The sequence below is a fragment of the Geotrypetes seraphini genome, chromosome 9 (assembly GCF_902459505.1).
Source record: "Geotrypetes seraphini chromosome 9, aGeoSer1.1, whole genome shotgun sequence".
Classification (NCBI taxonomy): domain Eukaryota; kingdom Metazoa; phylum Chordata; class Amphibia; order Gymnophiona; family Dermophiidae; genus Geotrypetes; species Geotrypetes seraphini.
The window spans coordinates 22093505-22112502 of record NC_047092.1 but is presented as its reverse complement, the minus strand read 5'-3'; the positions used below and the strand labels follow the sequence as shown (position 1 = coordinate 22112502).

Here is an 18998-nt window from a genome sequence, read left to right as displayed (position 1 = left end):
AGGAGGGAGACAGCACCAAGTCCAGTTCTGAGGGGACAATTTCATTTTCAGCATCCATTTCTGCCTAAATCGAGCGGCCAGTTTCAGTTGTAGATTCGGCAGAAAACGAAAATCCCGGTTTTGGTCAGGCTCTGTTACTAGTGATATACATTTTACTTTTCTGTTATAATAACTTACTAACAGGTGCACTTTAATTCTTTAAAAATTATCACAATTTTTTCGAGAGCCTCCATCAAATATCACATTCACAGTCTGACAAGAGAGCCGAACAACCCAAATGTGTTTCCATACAGGGCTGTTAGGGATTTTGTTATATTGCTGACAGAAGGAATCTTGATGAGCTGAAATTTTAAAGCTTCTTTCAAAGTTCCTGCTATTAGGCAAATACAATAGGATGTGTACATCAGCACAACAAGGAGACTTTTCACAAATCCTTACTAACAAAGCTTCAAATCTTCACAGAACTGCAGTCTTACAATATGCCTTTGTTTTCATTTCTTCTTCAACATAATTTGAATTGAAAATTATGCCTGAACACTTCAAGCTTCAAACTGGGGGACTGAGAACAAGTGTAAGGGAAATGTTTTGTTCCCTGTGCTCCACAGCGCCACTTTGCCTTTTTATTTCCATCTTGTGGAATCTGTAGATTCGGTTTTTCAAAGTCTACCATGTCCTTCAACCTGAGCTATTGGCTGCTCTGGAGGATGGGTCAGGCTCTGTAGGACTGGGTGGCCTGTCTATTAGAGAATGACACAGGGGAAAAATGTATCACCGTTCCCGCCCCGTCTCCGTGAGCTCAACCCCATCCCTGGGAGCTCAGTCCCCATCCTTGCCCCATCCCTGCGAGCTCAGTCCCAGTCCCCGCAAGTTCGGTCCCTGTCCCTGCCCTGCAAACTGTCAGATCCCACCTGCACAAGCCTCAAAGTGTTATGATTTTATACTGAACTTATTTTATTAAAGTATAAAAAGAGACTATTCTGTGCAATTGCCATTTTATAAACACAAATATTACAGAGCAAGGTTCAACAAAACTCCTTTCTCCCTTCCCTTTCACAAATATCCCCTCCACTTTTGTGAAAACTGAACAAACCAAATTACTACAGAATGCTACATAGAAAAATCAAGCTAACAGAATACTTCAGTCACACATGGCAGGAATAGTGTTAGGGGAGTGCAACTAGGGCAACTGCCTCCTGGTCAGAGAGAGAGCCCTAAGCCAGCTGGAAGCTAAAGCAGCACAGCCTAAGCTTTGCAGTTCCGAGTTAATGTCTAATACCAGCTCTAACAGGATACATATTTCAAATCTGAAATATTCTAATCACAAAATATAAAATATATTTTTTTCCCTACCTTTTGTTGTCTGGTAATTTTATTCTTCAAATCACATTGGTCTCAGTATTTGGTTTTGGGTTCCTTCTGTCTTCATCATGGTATGGCTGGCTCCTGAAGGTAAAATAGGCCCAAGAGGAGCTGGGGAGGAGATGCAAAGTCCAACATGGGCACATTTTTTTTTGCCAAAGGAACAAGACTTTTCACTGCTTCCACGGGGTGGTGAAAGGTCTTGTCCACATTTCTGCATTAAACCAGTTGCAAATGTCCCCATTACTGCAGATGTACTGCGGTGACCACGGCTTACCGCGGTAAATGGTCCCCGTGTCATTCTCTACTGTCTATGTCCTAGCGACACACACTAAACAGATTATGCAGGCAGTATCCCAGTGGCCGTTACTTACGTACTTGCATCCGCTGTGCTGAGCGCCTCTGGCTCAAATCTCACACTTGTGCTGACTTTCTTCACTTTACATTTATGATGACCTCCTTTAATTCTGCACTTACATGGGTCAAGCAAGACTACTACATCCAACTAACTAACTCCCTTTCTTCTAACCCTTGTCGTCTCTTTGCCATGCTTGCCTCCCTCCTCAAAGTGCCCCCACTTCCGACCCCTCCTTCTCTCTTTCCCCAGATTATGGCTGATTCCTTCCATGACAAGGTCCTCAAGATCGCCCTTGAGTTCACTACAAAGTTGCATCCCTCTCCCCTACCTACCATCCACTCTCCTGAACTTCAACCTCGCACCTCCCCTTCATCCTTCACCCAAACAGCTCAGGAAGCTTCTCCTATCTGGCCCCTTCCACTTGTCCCCCGTCAACTACTGCTGACTTTTCTGCCTTCTCTGTAATCACAGAGGAAGAAACTGCACAACTTCTGTCCTCATCCAAGTCTACTACATGCCCCTCAGACTCTATTCCCACCCCTGTACTCGACCCCATCCCACATACTGTTATCCCTCCCATATGCCATATTCTCAAATCTATATCTTTCCACTGCAACTGTCCCTGCTGCCTTCAAACATTCGGTGGTTAAACCACTTCTCAAAAAAACCCTTGCTGGACCCCTACTTCCCGTCCAACTATCACCCTGTCTCCCTCTTCTGTTCCTATCCAAGATACTCAAGCGTGCTGTTCTCCGTCACTGCCTGGACTTCCTTTTCAACGTGACAGATTCTCGATCTTCTACAATCTGTTTTTTACCCCCAACACTCCACAGAGACTGCCCTCACTAAGGTCTGAAGTGACTTGTTCATGGCCAGTCTAAGGGCCTTTACTCTATCCTTTTCCTTCTTGACCTGTCTGCTGCCTTTGATACTGTAAATCACAACTTACTCCTTGATATGCTGTCCTCATTTGGATTCCGTGATTCTGTCCTCTACTGGTTTGCCTCCTACCTTTCCCAACGCACCTTTAGTATATGTATTGGTGGGTCCTCTTCTGCTGCTACCCCACTAGCGGTTGGTGTACCTCTTCTCCCTCGGTGCCCTGATCCCCTCCCATGGCTTCCAGTATCATCTTTATGCTGATGACTCCCAGTTCTACCTCTCTACACCTGAAATTTCACCTAAAGTCCAAGAAAAAGTCTCTGCTTGTTTGGCTGACATTGCTGCCTGGATGTCCTGCCGTCATCTGAAACTAAATATGTCCAAGACTGAGCCACTCCTCTTTCCTCATAAACCCTCTGCTCCTCCTCCTTTCTCCATCTCTGTAAATAATACTGTCATTGTTCCAGTCTCCTCTGCTCGCAACCTTGGACTAAGCCTTTTGCACTTCCACAATTCACTGCTGCTTGTAATGTGTATGTGTGATGGAAGTTTGCACTATTGCTTGTGATGTGTCAGTGTATGTGAGAGAAGTTTGCTCTCTTGCTTCTCCTGGTTCTGTGAAAACAAAATGTGGTATTTTAGTGTCCTGTCCAATGTTATCTGATGTTTTTCACCAGTAGTAAATTTACTGCAGTATGAAGAATTAGACGCTGAGAGCCCAAGAGGTGCAGACAAACACGCTTAAAGAAATTCCATTTGTGATCATCTCTCTTCAGCAAATGAACCAGCAGATGTTCTGCAGGAAGGGAGGGTGGAGATAATCCCACTCCAGCGCTGTAATAGCTCCACCTGGTACAATGGTGCCATTGGCCCCTACAACCTGTGCGCTGGCTATGAGCAAGGAGGCATCGACAGCTGCCAGGTATGCAGATGTTCCAGAATGTGTGTGTTTACTGAGAATCCCATTTGCACATTTCCAGCACCTAATAAAATGCTGGTTTGGGTTTTGGGTGAAAGAGGGGGAAGGAGGGGACTGTGTATTATATATGCTGTTCTGTTATTGCCTATATTGGAGTTTCCCACTTGTGGTTTTCGTTACAGATGTTGTGTTGTACCGGTCCCAGCTAGCCCCTCTAAGTTTGTTCTGCTTTAACTCCAACCGCTTTCTTGCCACAGAGACAAAGTATTTCCCAATCATAGCTACCCTCTCTGTTTGCTCTGCCATGATTCTGCCCAGTTTCCTGTTCCTTCACACTGTTTAAAATGTATTCTGCTATGGCATTCACACCACGGGCACACAGTAAAGGAGTGCATCCAAATAGTAGAATTTGCTCTTTGGGGTGATCTCTGGGGTCAATGTTACCATCATATTCTCATGTGCTACTATTTCATAACAGAGTTTGTTCCTTTGCTCTTTTTCAGTGCACCAAGCCCTTGCTTGCACCTCTTGCTCATGACTCGATATTTATTCAATTTCATCATTTTGGGGCCACAAACTCTTTTGGTTTATCAGTATATCTTGTCCAGAGGTAAGATTTCTGGCTTCTTGCACTTAGTCTCTGACTTCCTCTACTTCAAATGCTAACTTCCTTCTGTAAACAATTCTCTCTCTAGCTCGCTACTGAATTGTGCACTGGTTTGGCATAAGTTTTCTGCAGTTGAAGGCATAATTTCTTCCTCCTGACCATCTATTTTCAGTTTAATGGAAACTTGTCTGAGAGAGGGGATGAAGCTATCCTTTCTCAGTGTCTCCACCCAAACTAATTTGGTTTTTTCAACATTGAGGATCCCATAGGGGTTGTGGGATCTCTTTTCAACTCTTCCTCTAACAAGGCTCTCTCATCTATTATTGTGAAACTTACTTCTAAGCCTCCCCTGTATTACCTTCTTTCTTTCCCATTTTCTTTTGACACTTTTCTTTGGGACTCACTATCCCAGACCATTTCTGAAGCTACAATTTGCTATCCCAATCTCTAAATTTTAGGTGACCTCAATATTCAAACCAACAATCTTCAGCGGTGAAGATTCATATGCTGGCCATTTCTAGTTCTGCCTTTACAAGTTCTCTATCCAGTTGTATAATCTCCACTGTGTCTTGGTTGGATTCTTTAAATTCTTCCAGCTACCTCTTTCAGTGCTTCTACTCTCATGTTTGGTTCATTAAACCTCTCCTTGATTGACCCATCAGCTCTTACTCCTTTCTGAACTTTGATGCCCACGATGTTCAGTCTCAGTTCTCATTATAGAATTCCATTATTTTCTCCACCGTAGGTTCCATTGCCCCTCTGTGTTGAATCCAAGCTCACCCAGACTCTTCTAGATCTTGGTTCAAACTTAGTCTTCATATACTCAAACATCAGGTGTATATGGCTGAGCAATTATGAAGAGAGTGTTGTGCAGCCTCAGCACCCTGAAGTTGTGGGTTCAAACCCATGCTGCTCCTTGTGACCCTGGGCAAGTCACTTAATCTCCCCAGTGCCCCAGGTACATTAAATAGATTGTGAGCGCAAGAGAACAGACAGGAAAAAATGCTTGAATACCTGAATAAATTCATGTAAAACCATTCTGAGCTCCCTTGGGAGAACAGTATAGAAAATTGAATGAATAAATAAATAAATAAAATAAATCCCCCATCATCTTTGTCTGCTTATAGGGAGATTCATCATCTCTGTCATGCCCACATGCATTCAGCTAAATGTCAATTTTCTACTTCTAAAATTAATAATGCAATTAAGAAACCTAAAACCGCATCTCCATCTTATCTGAGCTTACATTTATCAGACCTGACTCAAAACTTTCCTCCAAAGATTCAGAGCCTGCAGACCTCATGCCCTACCTTTCTTCACTACAGAACCATCTTAGATCCACTCACCAATCCCTCACACTCTTGGTCATCTTTTGATTGAATCTCTCTGTCTTGTCTACAGAAAATGTTTTCTTCTCTGAGGATTACCACCACTCCACTAGATCCTGTCCCTTCTCATTGGCTCTATCTCACTCAACATGGTCTCCTCCCACCAGCTCTAATTTCAATCAACAATAGTCTTACAAGTGGAGTGGTTCTAGCCCCCTGAAAGAAAGCAATTGTTCACATCGTTTTGAAAAAGAAAACCTTGAATCTCTTCATTTTTTTCTGGTTTTTAATCATTATTTCATATCAAAACTCACTGAAGCTTTTTCAGCAGCTCTCCAGTCATATTGACAACTCCAGTGTTCTACGAGTACATTCATGATAGACAGGGCTCAGATTGGGCCACAGCTCTGAAACTATCTTCACCTCCCTCCTGAATGAGTTGCATATTGCTTTTGGTAAGGGGAACCTCACATTGGCAAGTTCATTAGCTCTGACTGCAGCTTTTGACATCATAGATCATGGATTAATTTTATCAAGATTGGCAAGTCTTGGGGGCACAGTGTTAAGTTGGTTTGCCTATTTTCTTCAGAATCTTTCTCTGTCTTCTTTTCAGGTGTCTCCTCTCCTCATTTTGATCTCCCTTCAGAAGATCTACAGGGTTCTGTTTTGGCCCCTCTTCTTTTTAACATCTTCCTCCTTGTTCTAATTGTTTATGATCACAGAATTAGCACTTATTATTATGTAGATGACATCTTATTGGTTCATCATACTTGTCCCTTAAATCCTGATCTCATCAAGTTTATCTGATGTCTCTTCCTAGCTATCTCTAAACTTTCTTGTTCTCAACCCCTCCAGATCTATAGCCTGTTGGTTAACAGGTCATCCTTCTTGACCTCTGTATTAGCAGTTTTCCAGTAATGCCAATTGACCACTTTAAATACCTATGGATCACTCTTGATTATAAACTCCATGGTGTGGACATGCTTTTTCATTTTGAAATAATTTTGGTTTGTCAGGCCCTACCTGGAGCCTTCTTCTAAAATGTCTCTCCTTTGTGGTCTTTTACTTTCCAGATTAGTCTATTGTACTGCAGACCATACAGAATTTGACAAAAATGATAAAGGGGATGAGACAGCTTCCCTGTGAGGAAAGGTTGCAAAGGCTAGAGCTCTTCAACTTGGAGAAGAGACGGCTCAGGGGAGGTGTGAGAGAGATCTGTAAAATAATGAGTAGAGTCAAACGGGTAGACGTAAATCACTTGTTTACTCTTTCCAAAAATACTAGGACTAGAGGCATGCGATAGAGCTACTGAGTAGTAAATTTAAAACAAATTGGAGAAAATATTTCTTTAAACTCTGAAATTTGTTGCCATAAAATGAGGTAAAAGCAGTTAACTTAGCAAGGTTTTAAAAAGTTCCTAAAAGAAAAGTTCATAAACCATTATAAAGATGGACTTGAGAAAATCCACTACTTATTTCTAGGATAAGCAGCATAAAATCTGTTTTACTTTTTTGGGATCTGACGGTTTGTCCCTGTTTGGCAACACTTATATTCTTATGTTCTAATATAGCTCTATGGATATTTTGCAATGCTAAAAGATTTGATCACACCACTCCACTTTTATTCCACCACCATTGGCTTCCTATTAGTTTTCAGATACAATACTGTACAAAGGTTTTATGCACTCCTTTTTTATCTTATCTCTCTCCACTCATCACTTCAAAATGTACCCGCCTGCTTCCTGCATAGTATCCTTGTTATTCCACAAGCAGTAAGAGCCAGACTTATGTAAGTCTACGTGTCGTTCTGTTTTCTCACATACTGCTCCATCGCTCTGGAATATTTTTCCTCTCTCTACATTCTGAACATTCACTACCAAAACTTTTACTTGTGCTTTTGGTGAATTAGTGATTAGTGAACTGAGGCTGGTCTGCTTGCCTGACTGAACTCCTTTTAACTCTCCATTTAGTTCTATCCCTCTATGGTCTTCCCTCATTTTCTTTCTTGTTTCCAACTCTCTCCATTCTATTCTCTCTCTCTCTTATCTAGGAACTGGTGTTCCTTTCCATCTCTCAAATTTAACATAAACCACTTTGCTTGCAGCATGGTCATGAAAAGCAATATATCAAATAAACTTAAATATGGGCTGGGGGGAGAGAGAGAGAGAAGAAGAATGAAACAATAGCACAAAACTTCAAAATGTTAAAAGCTGTTTGATGAAATGCCCTAGTGAGGAATATTTTTGCAATGCAAGGGTCAAGGCTAGACTACTGCATTTTCACACACACAAAATGCACATTATGGAACATTATACCAAATTAATTTTACATATCTCTGATTCCCCCCCCCCCCCCCCCCCCATGAGTCCTGCATCTCTTCTTTTGCTAGTATTAGGAGCAACTCAGACAGATAGCCTTTTGGCAGGCATTTCCTTTGCTGCAGAAACAGGAAATTTCATCAGAGCAGGAGGGTTGTGTGAGAGTAAGGTCCCAATACCAGCAGAAAGCTGCCTGTTTGAATTTCTGTCACTATTGGTGATGGAAAAAGTATAGAGGACTGTGGGGAAGGGGGGGGAGAGAGGAAATATGCAGGACTTGTGGAGGGGGGAAGGAATCAAAGAGAGAAATAGAATAGAGATTTCAATGCTGGCACAAGGCTGTCTGACTGAATTTGCTTGTGTGATTTATATGTGGTTGGGTTATATTAAGGATTTTTTCATAGATATGCAATTTCCACACAGTATATGTGTTGAGTGTGCTATATGTGCAAAAATATGGTAATAGTAGTGCTACTTTTAATGATATAATTGTCACTTGTAATAGATTTGTCTTTAAAGATGGTAGCACTGCAGTCCGTGGCCACGGAGTCATTGATGAGGTCAAGTTGGTAGTGGTACCAATATGATAGAGCAGATGAAACATAGAAACATAGAACATGACGGCAGGAAAGGGCCACGGCCCATCTAGTCTGCCCACATTAATGGCCCACCCCCTAACTACCTTCATGAAGAGATCCCACATGCCAATCCCATCTTTTCTTAAAATCTGGCACGCTGCTTGCCTCAATTACCTGTTGTGGAAGATTATTCCAGCGATCAACCACCCTTTCGGTGAAGAAATATTTTCTGGTGTCGCCATGAAATTTCCCACCCCTGATTTTCAACGGATGCCCTCTTGTTGCTGTGGGTCCTTTAAGGAAAAAGAGATCCTCTTCCACCTCGATATGGCCTGTGACATATTCGAACGTCTCGATCATGTCTCCCCTCTCTCTGCATTCCTTGAGTGAGTAAGCTGCAACTTACACAGTCGTTCCTCATATGGGAGATCCTTGAGTCCTGAGACCATCCTGGTGGCCATTCGCTGAACCGACTCAACTCTCCGCACATCTTTTTGATAATGCGGCCTCCAGAATTGTACACAGTATTCCAGATGGGGTCTCACCATGGATCTGTACAACGGCATTATGACCTCGGGCTTACGGCCGACGAAACTTCTACAGATACAGCCCATGATTTGTCTAGCCCTGGATAAAGCTTTCTCCAATTGATTGGCAGTCTTCATGTCTTCGCTAATGATCACCCCCAAGTCACCTTCTGCTACAGTCCTTGCTAGGATCTCACCATTTAGGGTGTAAGTCCTGCATGGATTTTTGCCGCCAAGGTGCATGACCTTACATTTTTTGGCATTGAAACTTGGTTGCCAAGTCTTTGACCAATGCTCCAGCAGGAGTAGGTCCTGCGTCATACTGTCGGGCATTGAGCTTTTGTCGGGCTTTCATCTGTTGTGCAGTTGCCTACCATGTTGCATAGTTTGATGCTTGCAATAGGAATAAGATGACCAATTAGCTTTAGATTCTCAGAATAGGTTGATCCAACCGTGGTTTTCCTCCATGCTTGCATAGACTTGTAGCTCTGGTATCCCTATTCATAGCCTCAAGAAAAGCAAGCTACAAACCCATTCATACCATGGGGATAAAGCCAGGAGTGGATCAGCCTATTCCGCAAACCATAGCTGCAGATTCATTGGTGCTCATAAAGTTATTGCTGATTGTGGAGGTGCTGAATAAGGTTTCAGCATCTCTGACTACATTCATTCCATAGAGCACTTGTATGCTTCATATATGTTAATTGGGGGCTTCAGACACAACAGTTACATAAAAAACATAAGAACCGACATATTGGGTCAGACCCAAGGTCCATCTAGCCCAGTATCCTGTTTCCAACACAGCCCAGTCCAACTCACAAGTACCCGGAAGAATCCAAAATAAAATAGCAAGATTCCATGGTATTTAACTTCAGGAATAAGCAACGGCTTTTCCCAGTGGCTTTCCTCAATCAGGAATCACCTGCTAGAAATAAGTGCTGTTTACCCCTGAAAATCTATTTCATGATTATGATTTTGGAAAAATTTTTTACTAAAAATTAAAATATTAACTACATTGTGGAGATTTTTAACCTATAGATTGATGCTAGCCCTGTTGAACTTTGCCTTGTGAGTTCTTGAATTTGGAACAGTAAACTCAGGGCATCTGAGGTATTTCCTTCCTGATCTTTTGAATGCAAAGTAATTGCTATTGTTAATTCACTGTTATTGATAGTTGTATTTATATGTGAAGATGTACCTCTGCAATATTGGGATACTGCTATATTTAATTGATTTACTAATGGAAGCATCAATGATATAGTCGGACTTAAAGATCTGATCTCAATCTGTATACTTTGGAGGAAAGGCGGGAGAGGGGAGATATGACAGACATTTAAATACTTACATGATGTAAATGCGCATGAGTCGAGTCTCTTTCATTTCAAAGGAAGATCTGGAATGAGAGGACATAGGATGAAGCTAAGAGGTGATAGGCTCAGGAGTAATCTAAGGAAATACGTTTTTACAGAAAGGGCGATAGATGCATGGAACAGTCTCCCGGAAGAGGTGGTGGAGACAGAGACTATGTCTGATTTCAAGAAAGCCTGGGATAGTCACATGGGATCTCTTAGAGAGAGGAAGCGATAATGGTTACTACGGATGGGCAGACTAGAAGGGCCAGTTGGCCTTTATCTGTCATCATGTTTCTATGATTTTTGAGCTTTATGAAAATATTGTGGACAATGAGATTTTGAAGACTGTAAGTGTGGAGGTTTTTATTAAACACCAATAATGAAAAAAAGCTCCCTCAGCACAAATTGTTGTGTGAAAGAGGTTTGAGCTTTTTGTTTTTTGGAGAGGTCTTTTTCTCCACATTTTCAAATTTTCTTTAATAAGACTATACTTTTGGAGCTCCCATAACACTAAGTGATAGTTCTAGTGCTGGGGCCAATCCTGTTCAATATGTTTGTGAGTGACATTGCTGAAGGGTTAGAAGGAAAAGTGTGCCTTTTTGCAGATGATACCAAGATTTGTAACAGAGTAGACACCGAAGAGGGAGTGGAAAATATGAAAAAGGATCTGCAAAAGTTAGAGGAATGGTCTAATGCCTGGCAACTAAAATTCAATGCAAAGAAATGCAGAGTAATGCATTTGGGGATTAATAATAGGAAGGAACCGTATATGCTGGGAGGAGAGAAGCTGATATGCACGGACGGGGAGAGGGATAGTGTCCGAAGATCTAAAAGTGAAAAAACTGTGTGACAAGGCAGTGGCTGCTGCCAGAAGGATGCTGGGCTGTATAAAGAGAGGCGTAGTCAGTAGAAGGAAGAAGGTGTTGATGCCCCTGTACAGGTCATTGGTAAGGCCCCACTTGGAGTATTGTGTTCAATTTTGGAGACCGTATCTGGCGAAGGATGTAAGAAGACTTGAGGCAGTCCAGAGGAGGGCGACGAAAATGATAGGAGGCTTGCGCCAGAAGACGTATGAGGAGAGACTGGAAGCCCTGAATATGTATACCCTAGAGGAAAGGAGAGACAGGGGAGATATGATTCAGACGTTCAAATACTTGAAGGGTATTAATGTAGAACAAAATCTTTTCCAGAGAAAGGAAAATGGTAAAACCAGAGGACATAATTTGAGGTTGAGGGGTGGTAGATTCAGGGGCAATGTTAGGAAATTCTACTTTACGGAGAGGGTGGTGGATGCCTGGAGAGGTGGTGGAGAGTAAAACTGTGACTGAGTTCAAAGAAGCGTGGGATGAACACAGAGGATCTAGAATCAGAAAATAATATTAAATATTGAACTAAGGCCAGTACTGGGCAGACTTGCACGGTCTGTGTCTGTATATGGCCGTTTGGGGGAGGATGGGCTGGAGAGGGCTTCAATGGCTGGGAGGGTTTAGATGAGATTAAGTAGGTTTTAACAGAGATTTCGGCAGTTGGAACCCAAGCACAGTACAGGGTAAAGCTTTGGATTCTTGCCCAAAAATAGCTAAGAAGAAAAAATTTAAAAAATTTAAATTGAATCAGGTTGGGCAGACTGGATGGACCATTCGGGTCTTTATCTGCCATCATCTACTATGTTACTATGTTAGTAGTGGCATAATCCACAGCTGTACCATTGCCATGTGTCAAAAAAACAGCATAAAGTTGCACTTGGGCGTTTTAATCACTAAAATGTCCAAACTGCCATTTTCAAAACTTATTTTCTACATGGTTTTCGATGCTATTTGTCAGTAGTAGAGAATGACATGGGGACAAATTTTTCCCCGTCCTCCCAGGAACTCATTTCCCCATCCCATCCTCATGAGTTTTGTTGCTGTCCCTGTCCCATACCTATAAGCTCAGGCTTAACTGCACAAGCCTCGAACACTTATCATTTTAAAGTGTTTGAGGCTTGTGCAGATGAGGACAGAGCTTACAGGGATGGGGCAGGGAGAGGAAAAAAAACTCACAGAGACAAGACAGGAAAATGAGTTCCTGAGGGGGTGGGGAAAAATGTGTCCCTGTGTCATTCTCTAGTCAGTAGTTCATCTATATTTCAAGAGTACATGTTGGAGGCGTGTTTTTGGAGAGAATAGGGCAGGATTATGACCTTTGTAAAGTGTTTGATTATCACTGCAAAATGTCCAGGGCACAATTTGGACATTTGGGGCTAGACATTGTAATAACTAAAAGTGCCAAAAAGATGCCCAAACTGACCAGATGACTACTGAAGGCCCACATCCCCCAGTGGTCACTGACCCCCCTCCTACCCCTCAAAATCTGAATGAAACAGTACATATCTGTCTGTTTGACAGCAGCATATGTTATGGCCAGTTCTAGTAGGGCATCAAGCAGGTGTCTGGAGTGGTCTCCTGTGCCTATGGTGGACTCCAGAGAAGGGGACTCAGACCCATATCCCACTTTAGCTAGTACACTTGTGGTGGAGTGTGTAAGCCCAACAAAACCTATGAAAACCCTACTGTACTGACATATAGGTGGCACCTGCAGGCACAAGGGGTGGTATGCAGTTGGGTACAGTAAGTTTTGGGTGAGTTTTGTAGGGCTCCCCATACATTATAAGGGGGTTACAGTGAGATGAATACCTGGGACCCTTTATGTGAATTTCACTGCAGTGTTCCCTTGGGTGCCCCACTGCTCTGCTGGGATGTCTGTGTTAGAGAATGACACGGTGAAAAAATTGGTCCCCGTCACCGCCCCGTCCCCGTCTCACCATCCTCTGCACCGCCCCGTCACCGTCATTCCCTTCACCGCCCCGTCACCGCCACTGCCACCCCATTCACCGCCCCGTCACCGCCACTGCAACCCCATTCACCGCCCCGTCACCGTCACCGCTGCATACATAAAAGCCTCAAACGGGTACGATTTTATATACTTTTCTAATATCTCCCCTATGTATCTGCCATTGCCCCCCCCTGTGTCCATATACCATCCCCATGGCATGTCCCCTTTTTGTCTCTGCCCTATGCCCCATGCACATAATTTCCCCTCTTTCTGTTACCTTCCTGTGTCCAGATTTCCCCTATCTTCCTCTTCCATACCAGTGTGTCTCTTCTTTTCAACCCCATCTAGCTTTTTTCCCTCTTTCTTCCCCCCCCCCCTGCTTCTAGCATCTGGCTCACCTGCCTGTCCTTCCCTTTCTTTCCTGCTGTGGGTTTTTCTTTCCGTTTTCATCACCTTGGCCCAGAATCCTTTTCCCTTTCACTCTCTCCTTACAGTCTGAGCCGGGAACACGGGTGATCGCACGGTCCTCGCAGCCCCCACCCGCCTGCCCAATCGATCCTAGTGTTTAGCCAGTTCTCTCCCTTCTCCTCACCTTATTTAGAAGGCTTTCTTTTTCAGCGACCTGCACGCTTTCCCAAAGAGCTGCACACGCGCGGCTGCTCAGTGTTCAATCTTCTGCTCTGCTGCAACTTCCTGTTTCCGGTTGCGTCAGAGCAGAAGATCGAAACTGAGCAGCAGCGGCTCTTTGATAGTGTGCGGGTCGCCGAAAAAGAAAATCTACAAACTAAGGTGAGGAGAAGGGAGAGAGCTGGCTAAACACTAGAATCGATTGGGCAGGCGGGTGTGAGCTGCGGGGACCGCGCGATCCTTCATGCCTCACTGCGGGGACAAGACCCATTCACCGCCCCGTGGGCGGTGAATGGCCTTGTCCCCGTCGCCGCAGCGACTGCTAATTTTCTTCCCCGTTTTCGGCGGTGACCCGCGGCTAAAATGCGGTGGCCGCGGGTAAACCGCCACCGTGTCATTCTCTAGTCTGTGTGACCAGTCTACTAAAAATGCTGACTCCTCCTACATCCTAATGGTTTGTTATGTGTGTTTTTCATTTGGACATTTTGTTTTTTGAAAATGGCAAAAAAAGATAGGCGCACTAAGGGCGAACACGTCTAGATGGGTCATTTTTGAAACGAAAAAAGAAAGACATTTTGCAGTTTCGAAAATGTCAACAACACCCACAAAAGAGTGTACATCCCAATAGAATTGTCCCAGTTCTATTGGCGTGTGCACTCTTTTGTGGGTGTTGTTAACTTTTTTGGTGTATTTTGATCCCTTTCTGTGTGCTGTAGCAGTTTTGAAAATGGCCATTTTCTTTATCTGATTTACGGACACATTTTACAAAATGTTCAAACACAGACTTAGATGTCATATTGAAAATGACCCTCTACATATACCGCAGAGGTTTTGTACTTAGTGCATCTCAACGTTGGCTATTCAAATGCATTAAGTCAGTGGTCTCCAATCTTTTCCATATAAAGAGCCGCAAAATGGACATGAGGGAGCCACTAAAAGATTTTAGGCTTACAAAAGTAATTTTAAATGCTAACTTTGATTCTGCAAGCATACCACCATCCTACAGTGCAACATCATGCAGGTAAGTCCAAGCAATGAGGGTCCACACAACTTAGCCACTACATTCCATTGCTGTCTATCAGTCCACCTTGTTGCAAAGTACCACAGACTTTTTCTCTAATTTCAAACATATCAAACCAATATTAAAATGGGAGGTGTATGTTCACCAGTAACCAGCAAATCTGTAATTCCACTTTGCTTCCTCACCTTCTTCTTCTTCTTCATCCTCTTCTTCATTTTCTTTTCCTTCATTATCTTCTTCTTCATCTTCATTCTCATCCTCATTCTGCTCTTCATCCTGCTCATCCTCATCTTCATTATCAGTGTCACTGTCATCATCAGTGATGGGGCTGAGTAGGAGCAGAGATGCACTGTTAGGAAGTTTTGCCACTACTGCAGGTAGAGAAAAGGCCACGTGAAGCTCCACTGGGGGTATGTGACTGTGGACACACTGATATGCAAGCACAATCATGCATGGGGAGAGGTGATTTGACCAGTATTTGCATGCATGCGTGCATAAATGCATGTGTTTGCATATCAATGTGACCATGCAGGCACTTGCAACCCAGCGGAATTTCATGGGGCCTTTTCTCTACTGTGGTAGCAGTGGAGATCACTGGATATGAGGGCTGAAAAAATAGACTGTAAGGCCACATGCAGTCCTGAGGCCACATTTTGGAGACCACTGCATTAAATGCAAAACCTTAAAGCAGGTTAGTAAGTGGACCAGAAAATCAGGTCTTCATGATATCTTCTGCCAATTCACCCTTGAAGAGAATGTTTCTCACGTATGCATATTCTTTCATGGAAGAGCCACTTAGCAAAGCTGAGAACATTTTAGTAGTCACTTGTACTTCTGAGCTTGAGCAACTGGGAATAGATTTATCTACATTTTGGATCTGCATATTATTTTCAAATGACCTGGATTGGCCACTACTGGAGACAGGATGCTGGGCATGCTGGATCATTGATCTGTACCAGCTTGGCATTTATGTTTGTAAGGTCCAAAGAAGGTATTCCAAGAGAAATGTAAGAATAAAATATACTGGCAAAAAATATTGAAGATGTTGCCACACATGAACAAAATGATACAATCTTCTGACTGACTGAAGATTTCAATGTGATCTATATTATTTGTAAGTATCCTACTGACCCATCTCTTCCATTGCAGGGCGATGGAGGAGGTCCACTTATGTGCAAAGAGAAAACATCATCTCTTTTTTTTGTTGTTGGAATTACTAGCTGGGGAAGAGGTTGTGCCCAAGCTCTAAGCCCTGGGGTCTACACTTCCACCCAGTACTTCCACAACTGGATCCTGAAAAAAATCCAACCCAAGATAACAACCCAGATTCCTGAGACTAGTGGGTGGAGTCTGCCAAGTGCAACATCCAAGCCTCTTCCTCAATTTGAGAAGCCAACAGAGATTGGGAAACAAGAGATATCAGATGAGCTAATGATGGAGGACGAAAACCAAGGGCTGTGGTCAGAAGTTAAACCAGAGTACAAGTATGAAGACAATGACACTGATGATGATGAGGAGGAGGAGGAGGAAGAGGATGAGAATGAGGAAGAAGACAAAGATGAGCAGAATGAGGAGGAGAATGAAGAAGTTAATGTAGAAAAAGAAAATGAAGAAGAGTATGAAGAAGAAGGTGAAGATGAAGAAGAAGTTGAAGAAGAGGTTGAGGGTGGAGATGAGGTTGAGGAAGATGAAGAAAAAGGCACAGAGAGCAGCAACAGTGATGAGGTAAATAAAGGCACTAGCAGTACAATTCAGATTACATTTCATCAAACTGACGCAACGTACAAACCATTGATCGTTCATTTCTGGAAGTATCGCCCACTCATGCACGGGTCTGTGGGTTGGAAGACAAAACAGTGGTGGTAACTGTGTGCAAAAGTAGACATACATAGCCCCGAACCCCTCTCAATAAAACCTTGCCTATTTTACAGGTTTGATTTCTTTCTGAGTGCCCTTTTTTCTTTTTTTTTTTCCTTCTATCAACAGATCTCTTTATATCTCTGCTACCAGCCTACCTACTCTAGTTCTAGTTTCCTAATTCCTATCCAAATGCACACTGGATCTGCTTGTCCTACAAAATGCATTGGAATAAGAATGGGAAAACTATGCCTCAAATTAGCCTCTCTGTGATTATATATATATATAGAGAGAGAGAGAGAGAGAAAGAGATCCATAAGTATAATGTATTGGACACATGGCAACATACACACAAAGGGATTGAAGTAGTGCAAGCTTGAAACTTATCAACAAAAGTCATCATAGCTTTAACTTTAGTTAGCTAAAAGATGTAGAGAGTAGAAGACAGCACAGTTGATTTGGGTTGATGTCTATAGAAGAGCTGGCCTATTTGGCACTTCTGCATGAAATTGCTGTGTTAATCTGTAGGGCTATCTCCACTGCAGCTAGCACCTAATGGGTAAAATGGAAACTCCTCACCTTCAAGAGGGCAAAAGCACATGTCCATATTCCTAAAAATAAAATTTAACAGGTCCATGTGTAAATCATCATAGATGGTAATTTTTCTAAATGCCAGCTGCAGTGAATGGCACTGTATATACAAAAAAAGCAGACAAGTGCCACTGTTATTCAGAGTGTCAATATTCAGTCTACTATCCATATAGCTATCTGGATGAATGTAGGACAGCCATTTTGCTGGCCTAAGCTTCTACAAATACTATAGGGCTCATAATTGAAATGGAAATATGTCTAAAAACCAGCCTAAATCGGCACTTAGACGATCAGTAAGACAAGTCGTCCAAGTGCCAATAATCGAACCGGGTTTTAGATGTATCTAAAAATGACTTATGCCTTCACAGTGCTGCAGTACGCCCAGAGCTAAAAGGGGCATTGTAGGAAGAGTGGTGAGGGCGGGATTTGGGCGGGACGTGGACTGTCCTAGACTTAGTCATACTGCATGTATAACTGAAAGTTTTACAATACTGTCTAGACGGAACTTGAATGTTGTGACTTAGGCCAGTGTTCTTCAACCTTTTTACATCTATGGACAGGTGGAAATAAAATAATTATTTTTTGGACCGGCAAACTAATAAGACTGAAATTTTTAAAAACCCCATTGCCGCCCCGTCCCCGCGAGCTCGGTCCCGTTAACCATCTGATCCCATCCGCACAAGCCTCAAATAGTTATGATTTTATATTGAACATATTTTATTAAAGTATAAAAAGAAACAATATTCTATACAATTGTCATTTTATAAATATAAATAATACAGGGCAAGGATCAACAAAACCTTCGTCTCCCCTCCCCTTCACATATATCCCCTCTACTATCATGAAAACTGAATAAGCCAAATTATTACAGAATGCTACACAAATATCATGCTAACAGAATACCGCAGTCACACATGGCAGGAATGGTGTTAGGGGGAGTGCAACTAGGGCAACCTGGTCAGAGAGAGCCCTAAGCCAGCTGGAAGCTAAAGATGCACTGCCTGGGCTTTACACTCCCCAGTTATGTCTAACATCAGCTCTAGCAGGATACATATTTTAAATCTGATATATTCTAATCACAAGATAGAAATAAAATTATTTTTTTTCTACCTTTTGTCGTCTCTGGTTTCTGCTTTCATCGTCTTTTCACTCTCTTCCATCCAGCATCTGCCTCTTCCATCCACTGTCTGCCCTCTACCCCTCCCCCTCCCATATGGTATCTGCGTTCTTTCTGTGCCCCTCTCTCCTACACCAGATCTAGCATCTTTGTCCCTCTTTCCTTATTTTTCATCTGACCCCCCCTTCCCAGCATCAATCTCTCTCTACCTTGTCATTCCTCTGTCTCTCCCTTTTCCCTCATCTGATCTCTCCATTCCATCCTGACTCCTTCTCCTCCTCTAATCTCCCTACCAGCTGTTTCCTTCCAATGTTCCTCCTCCCCTGACCAGCAGTACCTTCTCCCTTTCTTCCTCTCCTTCTCCAACAGTAATTCTCTTCCCTTCCCCCCTGTCAGCAGTAGCACTTTCCCCTCCCTTGTCCAGGAGTACCCCTTCTCCCTTTCCTCCTCCCCTTATCCAACAGTAATTCTGGTCCCTTCCCTTTCCCTTCTCCTCTGTCAGCAGTAGCCCCTTCCCCTCCCTTGTCCAGGAGTACCCCTTCTCCCTTTCCTCCTCCCCTTATCCAACAGTAATTCTCATCCCTTCTCCCCTGTCAGCAGTAACCCCTTCCCCTCCCTTGTCCAGTAGTACCCCTTCTCCCTTTCCTCTTCCTCTTATCCAACAGTAACTCTCGTCCCTTCCCTTTCCCTTCTCCCCTGTCAGCAGTAGCCCCTTCCCCTCATTTGTCCAGGAGTACCCCTTCT

The 18998-nt window shown here is 43.0% G+C and overlaps 1 protein-coding gene across 2 annotated transcripts in view; it reads left to right on the top strand.

The window, feature by feature from the left end:
- The window catches only part of LOC117367084 (acrosin-like), a 55141-nt gene that overhangs the window by 16505 nt on the left and 19638 nt on the right, over positions 1–18998 (top strand). For both annotated transcript variants that reach the window (XM_033959326.1, XM_033959327.1), the window contains 2 exons: positions 3376–3521; positions 15839–16414. In XM_033959326.1, the coding sequence (XP_033815217.1) occupies positions 3376–3521; positions 15839–16414 (722 nt within the window). The remainder of the gene's footprint in view (positions 1–3375; positions 3522–15838; positions 16415–18998) is intronic.